At 37.1% G+C, this 16,536-nt stretch overlaps 1 protein-coding gene across 1 annotated transcript in view; it reads right to left on the reverse strand.

Moving 5' to 3' along the window:
- SMYD2 (SET and MYND domain containing 2) overlaps positions 1–16,536 on the reverse strand; it is a 56,460-nt gene that overhangs the window by 11,888 nt on the left and 28,036 nt on the right. The window contains exon 7 of the mRNA XM_015818018.1: positions 15,186–15,288. Within this exon, the coding sequence (XP_015673504.1) occupies positions 15,186–15,288 (103 nt within the window). The remainder of the gene's footprint in view (positions 1–15,185; positions 15,289–16,536) is intronic.

A 16,536-nucleotide genomic window follows, 5' to 3' on the forward strand; every position in this document is an offset into this window, starting at 1 on the left:
GATATAAGAAGAGCGAGACTGTCCAGTTTAGTACAGTGGTTAAGGTGCTGGCCTAAAAACCAGGAGACTGTGAGTTCTAGGCTGGCTGACTTTGGGCCAGTCACTCTTTCTCAGCCCAACCCACCTCACAGGATTGTTGTGGGGAAAATAGGAGAAGAAATGAGTATTAGATATGTTAGCTGCCTTGAGTTACTTATAATATAATAAAGGTTGAATCAAAATCTAATAAATATAAACAAATAAACAAATCCTAGGAATGAATGCTACACTGAGCAATCCCAACTTGATTGCTTAAATAAATAGCATTGGTAGAACGTACTTTGGGGCACTGCAGTATAGAAGGACCAAATCAAATGACCACCAAAAGCCATTTGTGGACAAATATAGCCAAACAAATACAGGCTGAAAGTTGCACATCTTAATTTAGCCTTCAGTACCGACTCCTCTATTTTTTTTTCTTCAGTTCCTTCCATATATAAAATAGGATGTCAAGGTCTTATACTTATTTCTATTATTATAGTCAGTTATAATGTTCCTATATTTTTTCTGAAAGATTCATAATAAAAATACATTCACATATAAGAAAAACAAAATTAAGATGCTCTTAGTCCCATTATGAATCTCTCACTTAAAATAAAATGTGATAAAACCAAGAAGGAAAGTCAAGTATCTAACTGCTCCACCACAGATGCAAATTGTTCGTTCTGCCTTCTCTTCTTTGTGTCCTTCACTTTCTCACAGTATGCCTAAGGCAGTGATGCTAGTTAACAGTTGCTTGTTTTTATTCTACAGCGAGTGCATCTCAATAGTTTTTTTCCAGGCACAAAATATGAAAGCCAATTTAAACATGCCCGCTCCCCTTCCCCACACACAGTGGGGATTATTTTTGACATGTTTCTCATGCAATAGTTATATTGAACCAGAAGATGGAGGCATAGGCCATACCACCAAAGATTAATGAATTAGAGTTTAACTCTACTTAAGAATCATTTCCAGAAGTTCAATTAACATTCTCTCCATTTGACCGGTTAAAACTTTTCCTCTACAGCCCATTTCTCTCCAAAACAGATATAAGGCAGGCATCCAAAGAGATCAGGTTTTTCCTGAATAACCCCATAGTTGTCAGGAATGCAGTAAAGAGGTTTGAGCACCATTGCCATGGCAAACTCAGATGAGGATGAATATGCAGGAAGTGAGAAGTTGCATTCCTAAAATACTTGTTCTTCACTATGAGAAAGTGCCTATTTGTCTATTTACCCTGTTATTTTTCTCATTGTTTACACATGGGTGCTTGAATTAGCACACAGTCCAGGTTTTGCAGCAATAAAATTCTGCAAGCATCTTAGAGTGCTGGAGATCAACTGTATGTGCACTTAATGACATATTCTTTGCTAATGAATCCAGCAACCCCTCAATGTCTTCTTTTGGTTAAATTGCACTTAGCCAAAATGTCCCAATCTTAGCAGTTGCTATCCAATCATATTGAAGATTGGAGAGAAAAAGTACCTGATTTTTTTTTTATTTAAGATTCAGGAAGAGAAGTGGGAGAAAAGAACTATGTAACACCGCTCCTGCGCGAGCTGCACTGGTTACCAGTGATCTTCCGAGTGCGTTTTAAGGTGTTAGTTACCACCTTTAAAACGCTCCATGGCATCGGACCTGGTTACCTCCGAGACCGCCTTCTGCCTCAGATTTCCTCCCATAGACCGGTACGCTCCCACAGAGTGGGTCTCCTCAGGGTGCCGTCGGCCAAACANGGCCTGACCTAAGGAGGATTTTATTTAGGGACGATTTTAAGTATAATTTTAATTGGAACACAGCCTCTAATATTTGGTTTTTAATTTGGTTTTAGAAGGGTTTTATTTTTGTATATTGTTATTGTATCTGTTTTTAATATGCTGTGCACCGCCCTGAGTCCTGCGGGAGAAGGGCGGTATAGAAATTAAAAAAATAATAATAAATAATAATAATAATTACCAGGCAGCACATTGAAAAGTCAATCAAATCTCCTAAAGATAAAGATGGAACTACATCTACATGGAGGGAAGCATGCAGTGTGGCACCCCAGGGTTTTGTCTTAGGCCCAGTACTCTCCAGCATAAACAATTTAGATGAGGGGATAAAAGAGGAACTCATCAAATTTATAGATGACACCAAACTGGGGGGAATAGACAACACTTTAGAAGATAGGCTCAAGATCCAGAAGGATCTTGACAGACTTAAACACTGGGCCCTATCCAACAAAATGCAATTCAGTGGCGAGCAAAGTACCATTTTACACTTAGGCAAGAAAAACCAAATGCACAGCTGTAGAATAGGTGGTACCTGACTCAACAGTAGTAACTTTGACAGGATCTAGGAGACTTAGCCACCTAAGTATGAGCCAGCAGTGTGCTGTAGCTTCCAGAAAAGCCATTGCAGTTCTAAGTTGCATCAACAGAGGGATAGAATCAAGATCACGTGAACTGTTAATACCACTATATACTGCACTGGTAGGATCAGACTTTGAATATTGTGTCCAGTTTTGGTCACCATGATACAAAAAAGATGTTGGCACTCTAGAAAGAGTGCACAGAAGAGCAACAAAGATGATTCGGGAGCTTGAGGCTAAAACATATGATGGATGGTTGTAGGAACTGGGTATGACTAGTCTAACAAAGAGAAGGACTAGGAATAGCATTATAGCAGTCTTCCAATATGTGAGGGGTGGTCACAGAGAAGAGGAGGTTTAATCTATTCTCCAAAACACCTGAGAGCAGGATAAAAAGTAACAGATGGAAACTTATTAAGGAAAGATCCAACCTAGAACCAAGGAGATATTTCCTGTCAATGAGAAAAATTAATCAGTGGAACAATCTGCCTCCAGAAGTTGTGGATGCTCCATTACTGAAGGTTTTTAAGAAGCGACTGGGGGACTTCCGGTTTTGCGTGGTAATGACCGGTCACAGGTTTGCGGATTCTCCACACCCCCGCGGCTAGTTTTGTCCTGCCTGGGGATCCTAAATGGTTCTAAGTCACCCCGGAGAGGCGACGAAGAAAGAAGGGTGCTCCAGTGACTCTGGAATGGTGGCGGCCATTCTGTTCAACTTGGGGAAAGCCTTCTAACCCGACAGGAGAAAGGCTGGCTGTATTGCATCAACCAGCCCAAGCTACTAGCAACCGAAGTCCAAAAGCACTAACCAGCACAACTGTGAACAGCATGCTTGAAACTGGGTAAGGAATTCAATCTTCTCTTTTCTATTCTATATTTAATTTCCTGGAAAAAATCCCCAAGAAGCAAAATACCTCCAAAAGGGAAGGAGGGGTTTTTCCACCCCACCCTTATACTAATAGAAGCGGCGAATTAATCTTTTTATGGAGGGTCAAAATATATGGAAGTGAAATAAATATAAAACCTGAAAATTAAAACTTAAATCTGGATAAATCTAAAATTGTTTGAATGGTTAAGACTCTCATTTTAAAGATAATTATTCATTTTGGAAATTGAAAAGCAAATAGTTGCTGACACCTAGTGGTGGATGAAGACTATGACAGCTATGACTTTAATATAAGACTTGGCAAAACCTGGGAAAAGCTAATCTGTGTTTGTGACCTTCAAAGTTTTAACAACAAAGAACAGCTGTGACAAAAAAGACAGTAATCTTGACTGTAGACAAAGAGAGAATTATAAATTTTAAGGGAAAAAATCTTTTTTTAACTATTTGGATTACAAATATCTATTTAATTGGGACTCTAAAGCTATTTGCAGAGAAAAGAAAGAAAGAGAAAAACTCAAATTCTTGGCCATCCTGGATCAGAGACATGTAGAAAGAACATATCAAGAAAACATAAATACTTCACAGGAGGAGATATATAGTATACTGCAACTAATTCAAACAACAATGACTTTAAACCACAAAGAAATCCAAAATAACTTTGAAAATATAAATCAATCTATTTCTAAGTTAACTCTACAACAAAAAAATTCCCAGAAAACAACAACAGAGAAGGAGCAAATAAAACAGATAAATGGATATAGAATTGAGAATAGAGACTTAAAGATGGAACTTAACAAAACAAGGAAACATGATTTAATCCTAGTGGGGAAAAAATTCACAAGAAAAAATTCACAAGAATTGGAAAAAACAATAAAATAAATCTGAAGACAAGAAAACAGATTGGATAAAATGGACTGTAGAGATGTCAGGAACATCGGAGAGAAAGGAAATGATAAGAGAAGCGGAGAGAAAGAAAAAGAAAAAGATTTTCAACAAACATGGAAAGGCAGAAGCCCCGTACAAAGACACTTCAACTGATTTACTTTTTATATCTACAGCAACATTTACGAACATACGGAAAAACTTTTTGATTCAGCAAAATACATTGATTAAGAAAGATCTGGCAAAGGAAAAAGACTAAAGTGGAAACCAAGAAAATAGATGATGGGACTTACCAGAGAGAATATTTAAAAAAGAAACATTTGTTTGAATATGGTTAAAGAAATAAAAAAGTTTTGGAATATATATGTCATTCTAAGAGGGATAAATTCCCTAAATAATATAGTATCCTTTTTTTCCTTTTTTGTTCTCTTTCTTGATATAAGTAATATAAAAAAGTTGAAATAAAGGGAACGTTTTAGATACTTAAATGTGATTGAATTTAAGAAAATTATAATTTAAGAAAATTATAATTGATAAAAAAATGTTTTGAATAAGAGTTAAAGGACTAGATGACTAGATGTATTAAATGAAATGTTTAAAGATTAAACATATTTTTAATTATGGTTAAAAAGAATAAGAAATTTAGGAAATAAATATATATTAGCTTAGGAGGGATATATATTTTAAGTAGTATGTTTTTTTATGTTTCTTTACTCTTGCTCTCCTTTCTTTTTTTTTCATTGTTTTATCTATTCCTTAAGAAATGTAAAAGTGTGAGATGGTTCATACGGAAAAATAGAGTTAAATTTTTAAATATAATTAATTTTTGAGAAAATCTCAACCAGTAAGAATACCTAAATTTGGTGAGAGAAACAAACTAAAATAAGGATTATAACAGGATATATGATAAGGTAACCAGAATGATTGGATAGAAAAGAAATATTATATTGAAGTGATTATTATTTTTAGGAATATTGGGGAAAATTATATATTTAATTGTTATCTATCAAACAATAAGAATTGTATTAACTCAATGTTTACAAAAGAGGATATTTTGGGAAAGAGGAAATCAACTAAAACCATTATATGGATTATGGATTATAGAAATCAATTGTTAATGATTGTTTTACAAATGTAACCCAGACAATACACTATTCACCAATTATTAGGTGATTTATGTTTTAAAAAAATCAATAAAATATATTATACAGAGACAAAAAAGAAGAGATTGGACAACCATTTGTGTGAAATGGTATAGGGTCTCCTGCTCAAGCAAGGAGTTGGATTAGAAGACCCCCAAGGTCCCTTCCAGCTCTGTTATTCTCTTTTCTGTATTCTGCTTTTCAAAATTTAGAGTCAATACATTCCAGCTGTACTTTAAAACTAAAAACCAGATTAAGCAAATGAGATACCATAAACTTGATATTACTTATTTCAGCAATACTGTATAAACAAAACATTTGGCCTTTCCCTGTGCAATGTATTTGTTATACATTCCATATAAGCATATAAATATTGCATATATTCAGTTACCTCATCTCCTGCTTCAATCTCTTGAACTGCTCTGACTTCAGCCACGGTCCCTTTATAGGTAACAATCACATTGGGGCAACAACTGTGGTTCATAAGTGCCACACTGGAAAAAACAGAGTTTTTTTTTTTAAGAAACAAGCAATACTCCAATTTATGCAAAGATGTGAGATATATTTCTAACTCTGGAAAAGGTTAGCACAAAGTAAAATGGAGATAAAAATTTGCTTAATTGTTAGAATACGTTGCCACCAGTGATTATTTTAGAAAATGGAGTTTATATACAATACAGTTAAATGAATTAAAAATCACAAGTTACTTTAAAGAAACAGAGTTCAGTGTGTGTTAACTTTCTCACTGAAGCCACTGTACTAAAGTAACTTCACTGTGCCTGGTTTTGGTTGGGTGGCAAATTTGCAAACTTTTCTATACAAGTAGTCCTCGACTTACTACAGTTCATTTAGTGACCATTCAAAATACGACACTGAAAAAAGTGACATGATCATTTTTCACAGTTACGACCTTTGAAGCATCCCCCATGGTCATGTGATCAAAATTCAGGTGCTTGGAAACTGGTTCATACTTACGACCGTTGCTGCGTCCCGGGGTCATGCAATCCCCTTTTGCGACCTTCTCACAAGCAAAGTCAATGGGGAAGCCAGATTCACTTAACAACCGTGTTACTAACTTAACAACTTCACTTAACAATTGTGGCAAGAAAGATTGTAAAATGGAGCAAAACTCACTTAACAAATGTCTCACTTAACAGCAGAAATTCTGGGCTCAATTGTGGTCGTAAGCCATAGCCAAGTAATATATTACAGAAATGATTATTTTATGGCAACACATTCTGTAGCTAAATATCAGTATAAGCCATAACAGAATCGATCATAATTGAACCACATGTTCCATATTCCGACTCCCAAAGGATAATGTTGATTTTAATATTTCAAGACATGAAGATCAATGCCACATTGGTGTACGTGATCTCCTCCAAGGTTCCTTTTGCCAAGTCATTAATTTGTAGTCTCCCTCGTGGTCTATGTCCTGCTCCAAATTGCTAAAAATTGAGAAGCAAGCAGTCATGTGACCACATTTGGACACTTGGAAACTGGCTCACTTTTATGACTGCTTACAGCATCCTGTGGTCAGACAACCATGATTTGCTATGGTTTTTATTGATTTCCCGTGGTTTTGGCTGGTTTCCAGCAAAAAACACCCATTCAGAATAATGGGTTCACTTAATGACTGTGCCATTCACTTAACAACTGCATGATTCACTTAATGATTACTGCAAAAATGTCAAGGACCAGGACCAGTCATCTGGGTGCCTTGATCAACACTATATAAGCTAAGCAAATAAAAGGGGAGGCTCATTCCATTTTCTCCATGGGTCAGTTGGCCAACTGGAACTTTTATTTCTCTGTTTCTTTTTGACATTTCAGTATCTTGATTTTCTATGGGATTCATATACACATTCCATATGTATCAACTAAATTCTCTCCCAACCATATAAATATTAAAAAGCTATCAACAGTCATAGTGTAAGGCAAAATCACCCATCTTAATTTACAATGGGTCTCATGAATCTAACATCTAAAAGCCTTCTTAATAATGGTGAGGATTTTAACTAAAGAGGCCAGAGACCTTGGTGAATCCCTGTGCATGCAAAATTTATGTTTTGCCTTTGAAGTGTTTGATACTTCTTTTGCATCTATTCGCACGTTTAAAGGCTGGGTTCTCAGAGGTCCAAAAAAACCAAACGTTATGTCTTTACATCACAGCTTTCTCTATATATAGGTAGACTACTACCATAAAAGATTGTAATATACCATATGAGACCATTGAATCTATTATGGTTTATATCAAGTTTTTGGAACTCAGAGTTTCTCTGAGTCCCTCTCATTCCCAACCTTTGGCCATTTGGCCTTGCACTGATGAGAATTTGGAGAATTCTGTCCAGTATTTCAAATGTGCTAATTTTCCAGCCTGATGTGGGGATGCAATCTGCCTGTCTTCATCTCTCTCAAGTGAAGGTCTCTAGAGGAGTTATTGCCAGTGGAAGTAGACAATACTAAGTTAGATAAATAACTTACTTTATTTTGTCTAACCTAACTTAATGCAAGGTCTTCTGTTCAGCAGCCATTCCTAATACAGAAGCAGAGATGCTACCTGGAAAATCAGCTGCTTGGGTTGAACATGGAGTGGTTGAGAATGGTAAAAAAAAATGGAAGGACACTTTGATTCCCACAATGGATGAATGAATGGCTGCAAAAGTTGATGGGAGTTAGCAGAGATGGCTAAATTGACTGCTTTGATTAAAAAAAAAACAATTACTTTTGTTTCTACTTGGAAACCACTTTTGGACTTTGTGCTTGAGGTGGAAAAAAAATCAAACTTTGATTTTGGGTTTGTTAGATAGGTTTGATGTTATAGAAATGACTAGTTTACACTACTATGTAAAAGTAAAAAGTTGAGGTTTGATGCTATTATCTTATTCTTCTGCACCAAAGGAAGTCGGAAGCCAAAGCTTTTTCTTTCTTTTTCCCTTTCCCCTACATTTTCCATTCCCTTTTCCCTCCCTTATTTTCCCACTATTTTCTTTTGCATTTTTGTATTTTATATTATAAATGAATAAAAAGAAAGAAAATGGTTTCTGAAGTACAAGTTGAAATATGAACTACTGGCTCAAGTCTGTAAACTAGAGATTTTTTTCCAACATTCATTATTGAAAATGACATTAATAAATTGGAAAAAAGAATACAGCATTATTTCTCAAAAGCTTACTCAGGAAATATTGCTGATCCCAAGTGTGAAAGTTCTTCATCTTCAATTGTGAAGCCATTGCAGTTAACCTGAGAAGGGAAAGACAGAAGCACTCAGATCTTAGAAATAAAAAATCCACTGGCTTACTTAGCTCTGCATGATAGCTGACCCCATTCATCTGTACCATGCTGATTAATCTGATTATAACACTGCTTATTCTTAATTAAGTCTTGCTGTTGAACTACCAGGATTACATAAGGGAGCTTATGCAAAGTTTATTTATAATCTAATTTTGCCTGAAAAATTAGAACTGCATAGCCTAGCTGGGCCAGACCAAACCACACAAATACCATAAAAGATGGAAGGTGGGAAGAATTTTTTTTTTAAATCTCATTCATTCATTCATTCATTCATTCATTCATTCATTCATTCATTCATTCATTCCATTTAAATCTAAAAAAATAGAACCTGGAATGATAATAGTCCAGAAAAACATGAAAGTTATTCCTACTTTAAAATGCTTAACAATTCACTTGATGTCATCTAAGCATGTTGCATTTTATCCCAAAATTCCCCAGCAGAATTCCTTTAAACATGATATGTGAATCTGATGTGGTTTTCATATGTTTCCAAAAGAAGGAATTTGAAATTTAATATGCCCACATGTTTTTTATATATGCAATACATGAGGAAGTAAAAAAAGTATCTTTGCAGTGTTGAAAAATTAGTGCAGTCACAGTCCACACCGAAGGAGAGCCAAGAAACAATTGCAGAAATGTCAACACAGTTTTGTATCTATGCAATTCTACTTCCTGCGCCATAAGTCACAGGATGTCCATAACCTGCTTTTATCTTCAACCACCTTACCTGTCCAAAAAGTACCACCAGAGCTTCATTGTCGGGGTATTCTATGTGCTTTGAATAAAAGTGATGAAGAGCAGAGATATCATTTTGAATCAGCTCCTTCTTTTCATTGTCAAGCTTATCAAGATCTATGAAGGAAAGGACATTTTTTTATACCATAAAAATGTTCTCAACAGTAAACTCAAGCTCAGGATATTGTGTTTCTATGGAAAGAACATGTACTGTTCTTTTACTGCAATAGACAATGTTACTCCAATCTTTCCCTTGTCCTGGATTTGTGAACATGAGTAATATCAGGATGTTTTAACACTCTCTCTCTCTCTCTCTCTCTCTCTCTCTCTCTCTCTCTCTGTGTGTGTGTGTGTGTGTGTGTGTGTGCGCGCACGCGCACGTACCTTGAATCAGTCTTAACTTCTAGTGAATGCCTAGACAAGTTTTCTTAGCAAGATTTCAGAAATGGTTTAACCACTGCATTTATTCCTTGCGCCGAGAGAGAGTGATTGGCCTAAAGTCACCCAGCTTGCTTTGCCCCTAAGATGGAACAAGAACTCACAGTCTCTAACTTGGTCACTTAACCAAACTGGTCCTCAACCTTCAATCATGGGGAAAAAAATTAACAACAAAAAATGTGCTAATCCTATAATAAAATTAATTCCCTTTGTTTTAAATTGATACCAGTGTTTCACCAAAGGCACGAGAATTCAAAAGGAAAACAGATTTTAACATTGCTCAGATTTTAAAATTCAAGACTTGAACGTGATTGAAAGACACATGCCAAAAATGTCTTCAATTATACGCCTAATAACNGATATAAGAAGAGCGAGACTGTCCAGTTTAGTACAGTGGTTAAGGTGCTGGCCTAAAAACCAGGAGACTGTGAGTTCTAGGCTGGCTGACTTTGGGCCAGTCACTCTTTCTCAGCCCAACCCACCTCACAGGATTGTTGTGGGGAAAATAGGAGAAGAAATGAGTATTAGATATGTTAGCTGCCTTGAGTTACTTATAAAATAATAAAGGTTGAATCAAAATCTAATAAATATAAACAAATAAACAAATCCTAGGAATGAATGCTACACTGAGCAATCCCAACTTGATTGCTTAAATAAATAGCATTGGTAGAATGTACTTTGGGGCTGGTTGGTTGTTCGTCCATCGATTTCGATGAAGACCTTGACATCTTATGGATTATGGGCCATCAGCGGTGTGTCCGTAGATGGCTGATGAGAGCGATGTTAGCACGGAATGTTCTGCCACATACTGAACAGAGAAATGTGGACACTATTGCTTCAGCATTTGCAGCTCTGGCTTTACAGAGTGCTCGCTTCTCTTGTGCCAAGATTGTCCTTCTGTGTTCATATGTCTGGCAACCCTGGTAAACCAGGGTACGCCATGTCGGGGCACTGCAGTATAGAAGGACCAAATCAAATGACCACCAAAAGCCATTTGTGGACAAATATAGCCAAACAAATACAGGCTGAAAGTTGCACATCTTAATTTAGCCTTCAGTACCGACTCCTCTATTTTTTTTTTCTTCAGTTCCTTCCATATATAAAATAGGATGTCAAGGTCTTATACTTATTTCTATTATCATAGTCAGTTATAATGTTCCTATATTTTTTTCTGAAAGATTCATAATAAAAATACATTCACATATAAGAAAAACAAAATTAAGATGCTCTTAGTCCCATTATGAATCTCTCACTTAAAATAAAATGTGATAAAACCAAGAAGGAAAGCCAAGTATCTGACTGCTACCCCACAGATGCAAATTGTTCGTTCTGCCTTCTCTTCTTTGTGTCCTTCACTTTCTCACAGTATGCCTAAGGCAGTGATGCTAGTTAACAGTTGCTTGTTTTTATTCTACAGCGAGTGCATCTCAATTGTTTTTTCCAGGCACAAAATATGAAAGCCAATTTAAACATGCCTGCTCCCCTTCCCCACACACAGTGGGGATTATTTTTGACATGTTTCTCATGCAATAGTTATATTGAACCAGAAGATGGAGGCATAGGCCATACCACCAAAGATTAATGAATTAGAGTTTAACTCTACTTAAGAATCATTTCCAGAAGTTCAATTAACATTCTCTCCATTTGACCGGTTAAAACTTTTCCTCTACAGCCCATTTCTCTCCAAAACAGATATAAGGCAGGCATCCAAAGAGATCAGGTTTTTCCTGAATAACCCCATAGTTGTCAGGAATGCAGTAAAGAGGTTTGAGCACCATTGCCATGACAAACTCAGATGAGGATGAATATGCAGGAAGTGAGAAGTTGCATTCCTAAAATACTTGTTCTTCACTATTTACCCTGTTATTTTTCTCATTATTTACACATGGGTGCTTGAATTAGCACACAGTCCAAGTTTTGCAGCAATAAAATTCTGCAAGCATCTTAGAGTGCTGGAGATCAACTGTATGCGCATTTAATGACATATTCTTTGCTAATGAAGCCAGCAACCTCTCAATGTCTTCTTTTGGTTAAATTGCACTTAGCCAAAATGTCCCAATCTTAGCAGTTGCTATCCAATCATATTGAAGATTGGAGAGAAAAAGTACATGATTTTTTTTTTAATTTAAGATTCAGGAAGAGAAGTGGGATAGGATCTAGGAGTCCTAGCCACCTAAGTATGAGCCAGCAGTGTGCTGTAGTTTCCAGAAAAGCCATTGCAGTTCTAAGTTGCATCAACAGAGGGATAGAATCAAGATCATGTGAACTGTTAATACCACTATATACTGCACTGGTAGGATCAGACTTTGAATATTGTGTCCAGTTTTGGTCACCATGATACAAAAAAGATGTTGAGACTCTAGAAAAAGTGCAGAGAAGAGCAACAAAGAAGATTTGGGAGTTTGAGGCTAAAACATATGATAGATGGTTGTAGGAACTGGATATAACTAGTCTAACAAAGAGAAGGACTAGGAATGGCATTATAGCAGTCTTCCAATATGTGAGGGGTGGTCACAGAGAAGAGGAAGTTTAATCTATTCTCCAAAGCACCTGAGAGGAGGATAAAAAGCAACAGATGGAAACTTATTAAGGAAAGATCCAACCTAGAACCAAGGAGATATTTCTTGTCAATGAGAAAAAGTAATCAGTGGAACAACCTGCCTCCAGAAGTTGTGGATGCTCCATTACTGAAGGTTTTTAAGAAGAGACTGGGGGACTTCTGGTTTTGCACGGTAGTGACCGGTCACGGGTTTGCAGATTCTCCGCACCCCCATGGCTAATTTCGCCCTGCCTGGGGATTCTAAATGGGTCTAAGTCACCCCAGAAAGGCGACGAAGAAAGAAGGGTGCTCCAGTGACTCTGGAATGGTGGCGGCCATTCCATTCGACTTGGGGAAAGTCTTCTAACCCGACAGGAGAAAGGCTGGCCGTATTGCATTGACCAGCCCAAGCTACTAGCAACTGAAGTCCAAACGCATTAACCAGCACAACTGTGAACAGCGTGCTTGAAACTTCTCTTTTCTATTCTACATTTAATTTCCTGGAACAGATCCCCAAGAAGCAAAATACCTCCAAAAGGGAAGGAGGGGGGTTTCCACCCCACCCTTGTACTAACTGAAGCGGCGAATTAATCTTTTTATGAAGGATCAAAATATACGGAAGTGAAATAAATATAAAACCTGAAATTTAAAACTTAAATCTAGATAAATCTAAAATTGTTTGAATGGTTAAGACTCATTTTAAAGATAATTGTTCATTTTGGAAATTGAAAAGCAAACAGTTGCTGACACCTAGTGGTGGATGAAGACTATGACAGCTATGACTTTAATATAAGACTTGACAAAACCTGGGAAAAGCTAATCTGTGTTTGTGACCTTCAAAGTTTTAACAACAAAGAACAGCTGTGGCAAAAAAGACAATAATCTGGGCTGTAGACAAAGAGATAATTATAAATTTTAGGGGAAAAAAATCTTTTTTGAACTATTTGGATTACAAATATCTATTTAATTGGGACTCTAAAGCTATTTGCAGAGAAAAGAAAGGAAGAGAAAAACTCAAATTCTTGGCCATCATGGATCAGTGACATGTAGAAAGAACATATCAAGAAAACATAAATACTTCACAGGAGATATATAGTATACTGCAACTAATTCAAACAACAATGACTTTAAATCACAAAGAAATCCAAAATAACTTTGAAAATATAAATCAATCTATTTCTAAGTTAACTCTACAACAAAAAAATTCCCAGAAAACAACAACAGAGAAGGAGCAGATAAAACAGATAAATGGATATAGAATTGAGAATAAAGATGGAACTTAAAAAACAAGGAAACATATTTAATTCTAGTGGGAAAAAATTCACAAGAATTGGAAAAAACAACTTATCCCTTAAGACTACAAAATAAATCTGAGGACAAGAAAACAGATTGGACAAAATGGACTGTAGAGATGTCAGGAACATCGGAAAGAAAGGAAATTATAAGAGAAGTGGAGAGAAAGAAAAAGAAAAAGATTTCCAACAAACATGGAAAGGCAGAAGACCCGTACAAAGACACTTCAACTGATTTACTTTTTATATCTACAGCAACATTTACGAACATACGGAAAAACTTTTTGATTCAGCAAAATACATTGATTAAGAAAGATACTGGCAAAGGAAAACGACTAAAGTTGAAACCAAGAAAATAGATGATGGGACTTACCAGAGAGAATACTTTAAAAAGAAACATTTGTTTGAATATGGTTAAAGAAATAGAAACGTTTTGGAATATATACGTCATTCTAAGAGGGATGAATTCCCTAAATAATATAGTATCCTTTTTTCCCTTTTTTGTTCTCTTTCTTGATATGAGTAATATAAAAAAGTTGAAATAAAGGAAATGTTTAGTTACTTAAATGTGATTGAATTTAAGAAAATTATAATTTAAGAAAATTATAATGGATAAAAAATGTTTTGAATAAGAGTTAAAGGACTAGATGACTAGATGTATTAAATGGAATGTTTAAAGATTAAACATATTTTTAATTATGGTTAAAAAGAATAAGAAATTTAGGAAATATATATTAGCTTAGGAGGGATATATATTTTAAGTAGTATGTTTTTTATGTTTCTTTACTCTTCTTCTCCTTTCTTTTTTTTTCATTGTTTTATCTATTCCTTAAGAAATGTAAAAGTGTGAGATGGTTCATATGGAAAAATAGAGTTAAATTTTTAAATATAATTAATTTTTGAGAACATCTCAACCAGTAAGAATACCTAAATTTGGTGAGAGAAACAAACTAAAATAAGGATTATAACAGGATATATGATAAGGTAACCAGAATGATTGGATAGAAAAGAAATATTATATTGACGTGATTATTATTTTTAGGAATATTGGGGAAAATTATATATTTAATTGTTATCTATCAAACAATAAGAATTGTATTAACTCAATGTTTACAAAAGAGGATATTTTGGGAAAGAGGAAATCAACTAAAACCATTATGTGGATTATGGATTATAGAAATCAATTGTTAATGATTGTTTTACAAATGTAACCCAGATAATACACTATTCACCAATTATTAGGTGATTTATGTTTTAAAAAAATCAATAAAATCTATTATACAGAGACAAAAAAGAAGAGATTGGACAACCATTTGTCTGAAATGGTATAGGGTCTCCTGCTTAAGCAAGGAGTTGGATTAGAAGACCCCCAAGGTCCCTTCCAGCTCTGTTATTCTCTTTTCTGTATTCTGCTTTTCAAAATTTAGAGTCAATACATTCCAACTATACTTTAAAACTAAAAACCAGATTAAGCAAATGAGATACCATAAACTTGATACTACTTATTTCAGCAATACTGCATAAACAAAACATTTGGCCTTTCCCTGTGCAATGTATTTGTTATACATTCCACATAAGTACATAAATATTGCATATATTCAGTTACCTCATCTCCTGCTTCAATCTCTTGAACTGCTCTGACTTCAGCCACGGTCCCTTTATAGGTAACAATCACATTGGGGCAACAACTATGGTTCATAAGTGCCACACTGGAAAAAACAGAGATTTTTTTTTTTTAAGAAACAAGCAATACTCCAATTTATGCAAAGATGTGAGATATATTTCTAACCCTGGAAAAAGTTAGCACAATGTAAAATGGAGATAACAATTTGCTTAATTGTTAGAATATGTTGCCACCAGTGATTATTTTAGAAAATGGAGTTTATATACAATATAGTTAAATGAATTAAAAGTCACAAGTTACCGTATATACTCGAGTATAAGCCGAGTTTTTCAGCCCATTTTTGAGCTGAAAAATGCCCCCCTAGGCTTATACTCGAGTCAATATTTTTCCCCAGTTCTTTGTGGACTTACAATATCCGAGCACCGTTTAAAGAGACGCCGAAGGAAGACGGTGCCCAACTGCGCGCCTTTCCCCCTTGGTGGGGTGGTCTTTTGCAGTCTTTTGCTCGGATATTGTAAGTCCACAGTAGCACGGGCGGCAGCAGCAGCGTCGTCGTCTCCCGCTCCGAATCCCAGGCTGGAGTCAAGCCCTTTTCAAAAGCACCGGCTCGGGAGCAAAAGCAAAAGGGGCGGGGGAGTGGGGCTTCATTCACGCGCGGATCCCCTACGCTCGTATTTATTTACTATACTATGCCCCGGCTGGCGGCAGCGGTGGCGGCAGCAGAAACAGCAGCAGCAGCGCCTCCTTCCTCGGTTAGCTCCGATTCCCTCCCCCCGTGTCGCCTCTGAGCTGCAGGGGCTCGCTAACAGCCAGACGCGGGGAGGGGGCGACCTTGCAAAAGGGAGGGGGCTTCTCCCAGTTGCGGGGAAGGCTGGAAGTGCGCCTTTCTTGGCCAGCCCGGGTAAATTCGGCCGTATTCTTCAATACGGGCCAGCCCCAGCAGTTCCGGCTGGTTGCTGGCAGTTGGCTGTTCCTCCCTGGCCGCCTCAGCCCCCCCGGCCCTGTCGGTGAGCGCCCGGCAGGGGGCAGCGTTGCCAGGCCTCCCCCCTTCGCGCGAGGCGTCTGGCGTTCCCCCTCGCGCTTGGCTGCGGCGGCCCGGGGTATTCCGTCCCGGCCTCGACACGCAGCGCCACAGGGAATGGAAGGGAAGGGGGGAGGGCCGTACCTGGAGCATCACAGGCTGGGGCAACGCCGGGAACACGCTGGGCGGCTGCGGCGGCGGCGGCAATGAGCTCAGCGGCTGCGGCGGCGGCGGGAACGAGCTGGGCGGCGGCAGCAACATGCTGGGCGGCTGCGGCGGCAATGAGCTGGGCCAGCGTGCTCCGCCGCCGCC

This window comes from Protobothrops mucrosquamatus, unplaced genomic scaffold, assembly GCF_001527695.2.
Source record: "Protobothrops mucrosquamatus isolate PMUCROS unplaced genomic scaffold, P.Mucros_1.0 scaffold665, whole genome shotgun sequence".
NCBI lineage: Eukaryota > Metazoa > Chordata > Lepidosauria > Squamata > Viperidae > Protobothrops > Protobothrops mucrosquamatus.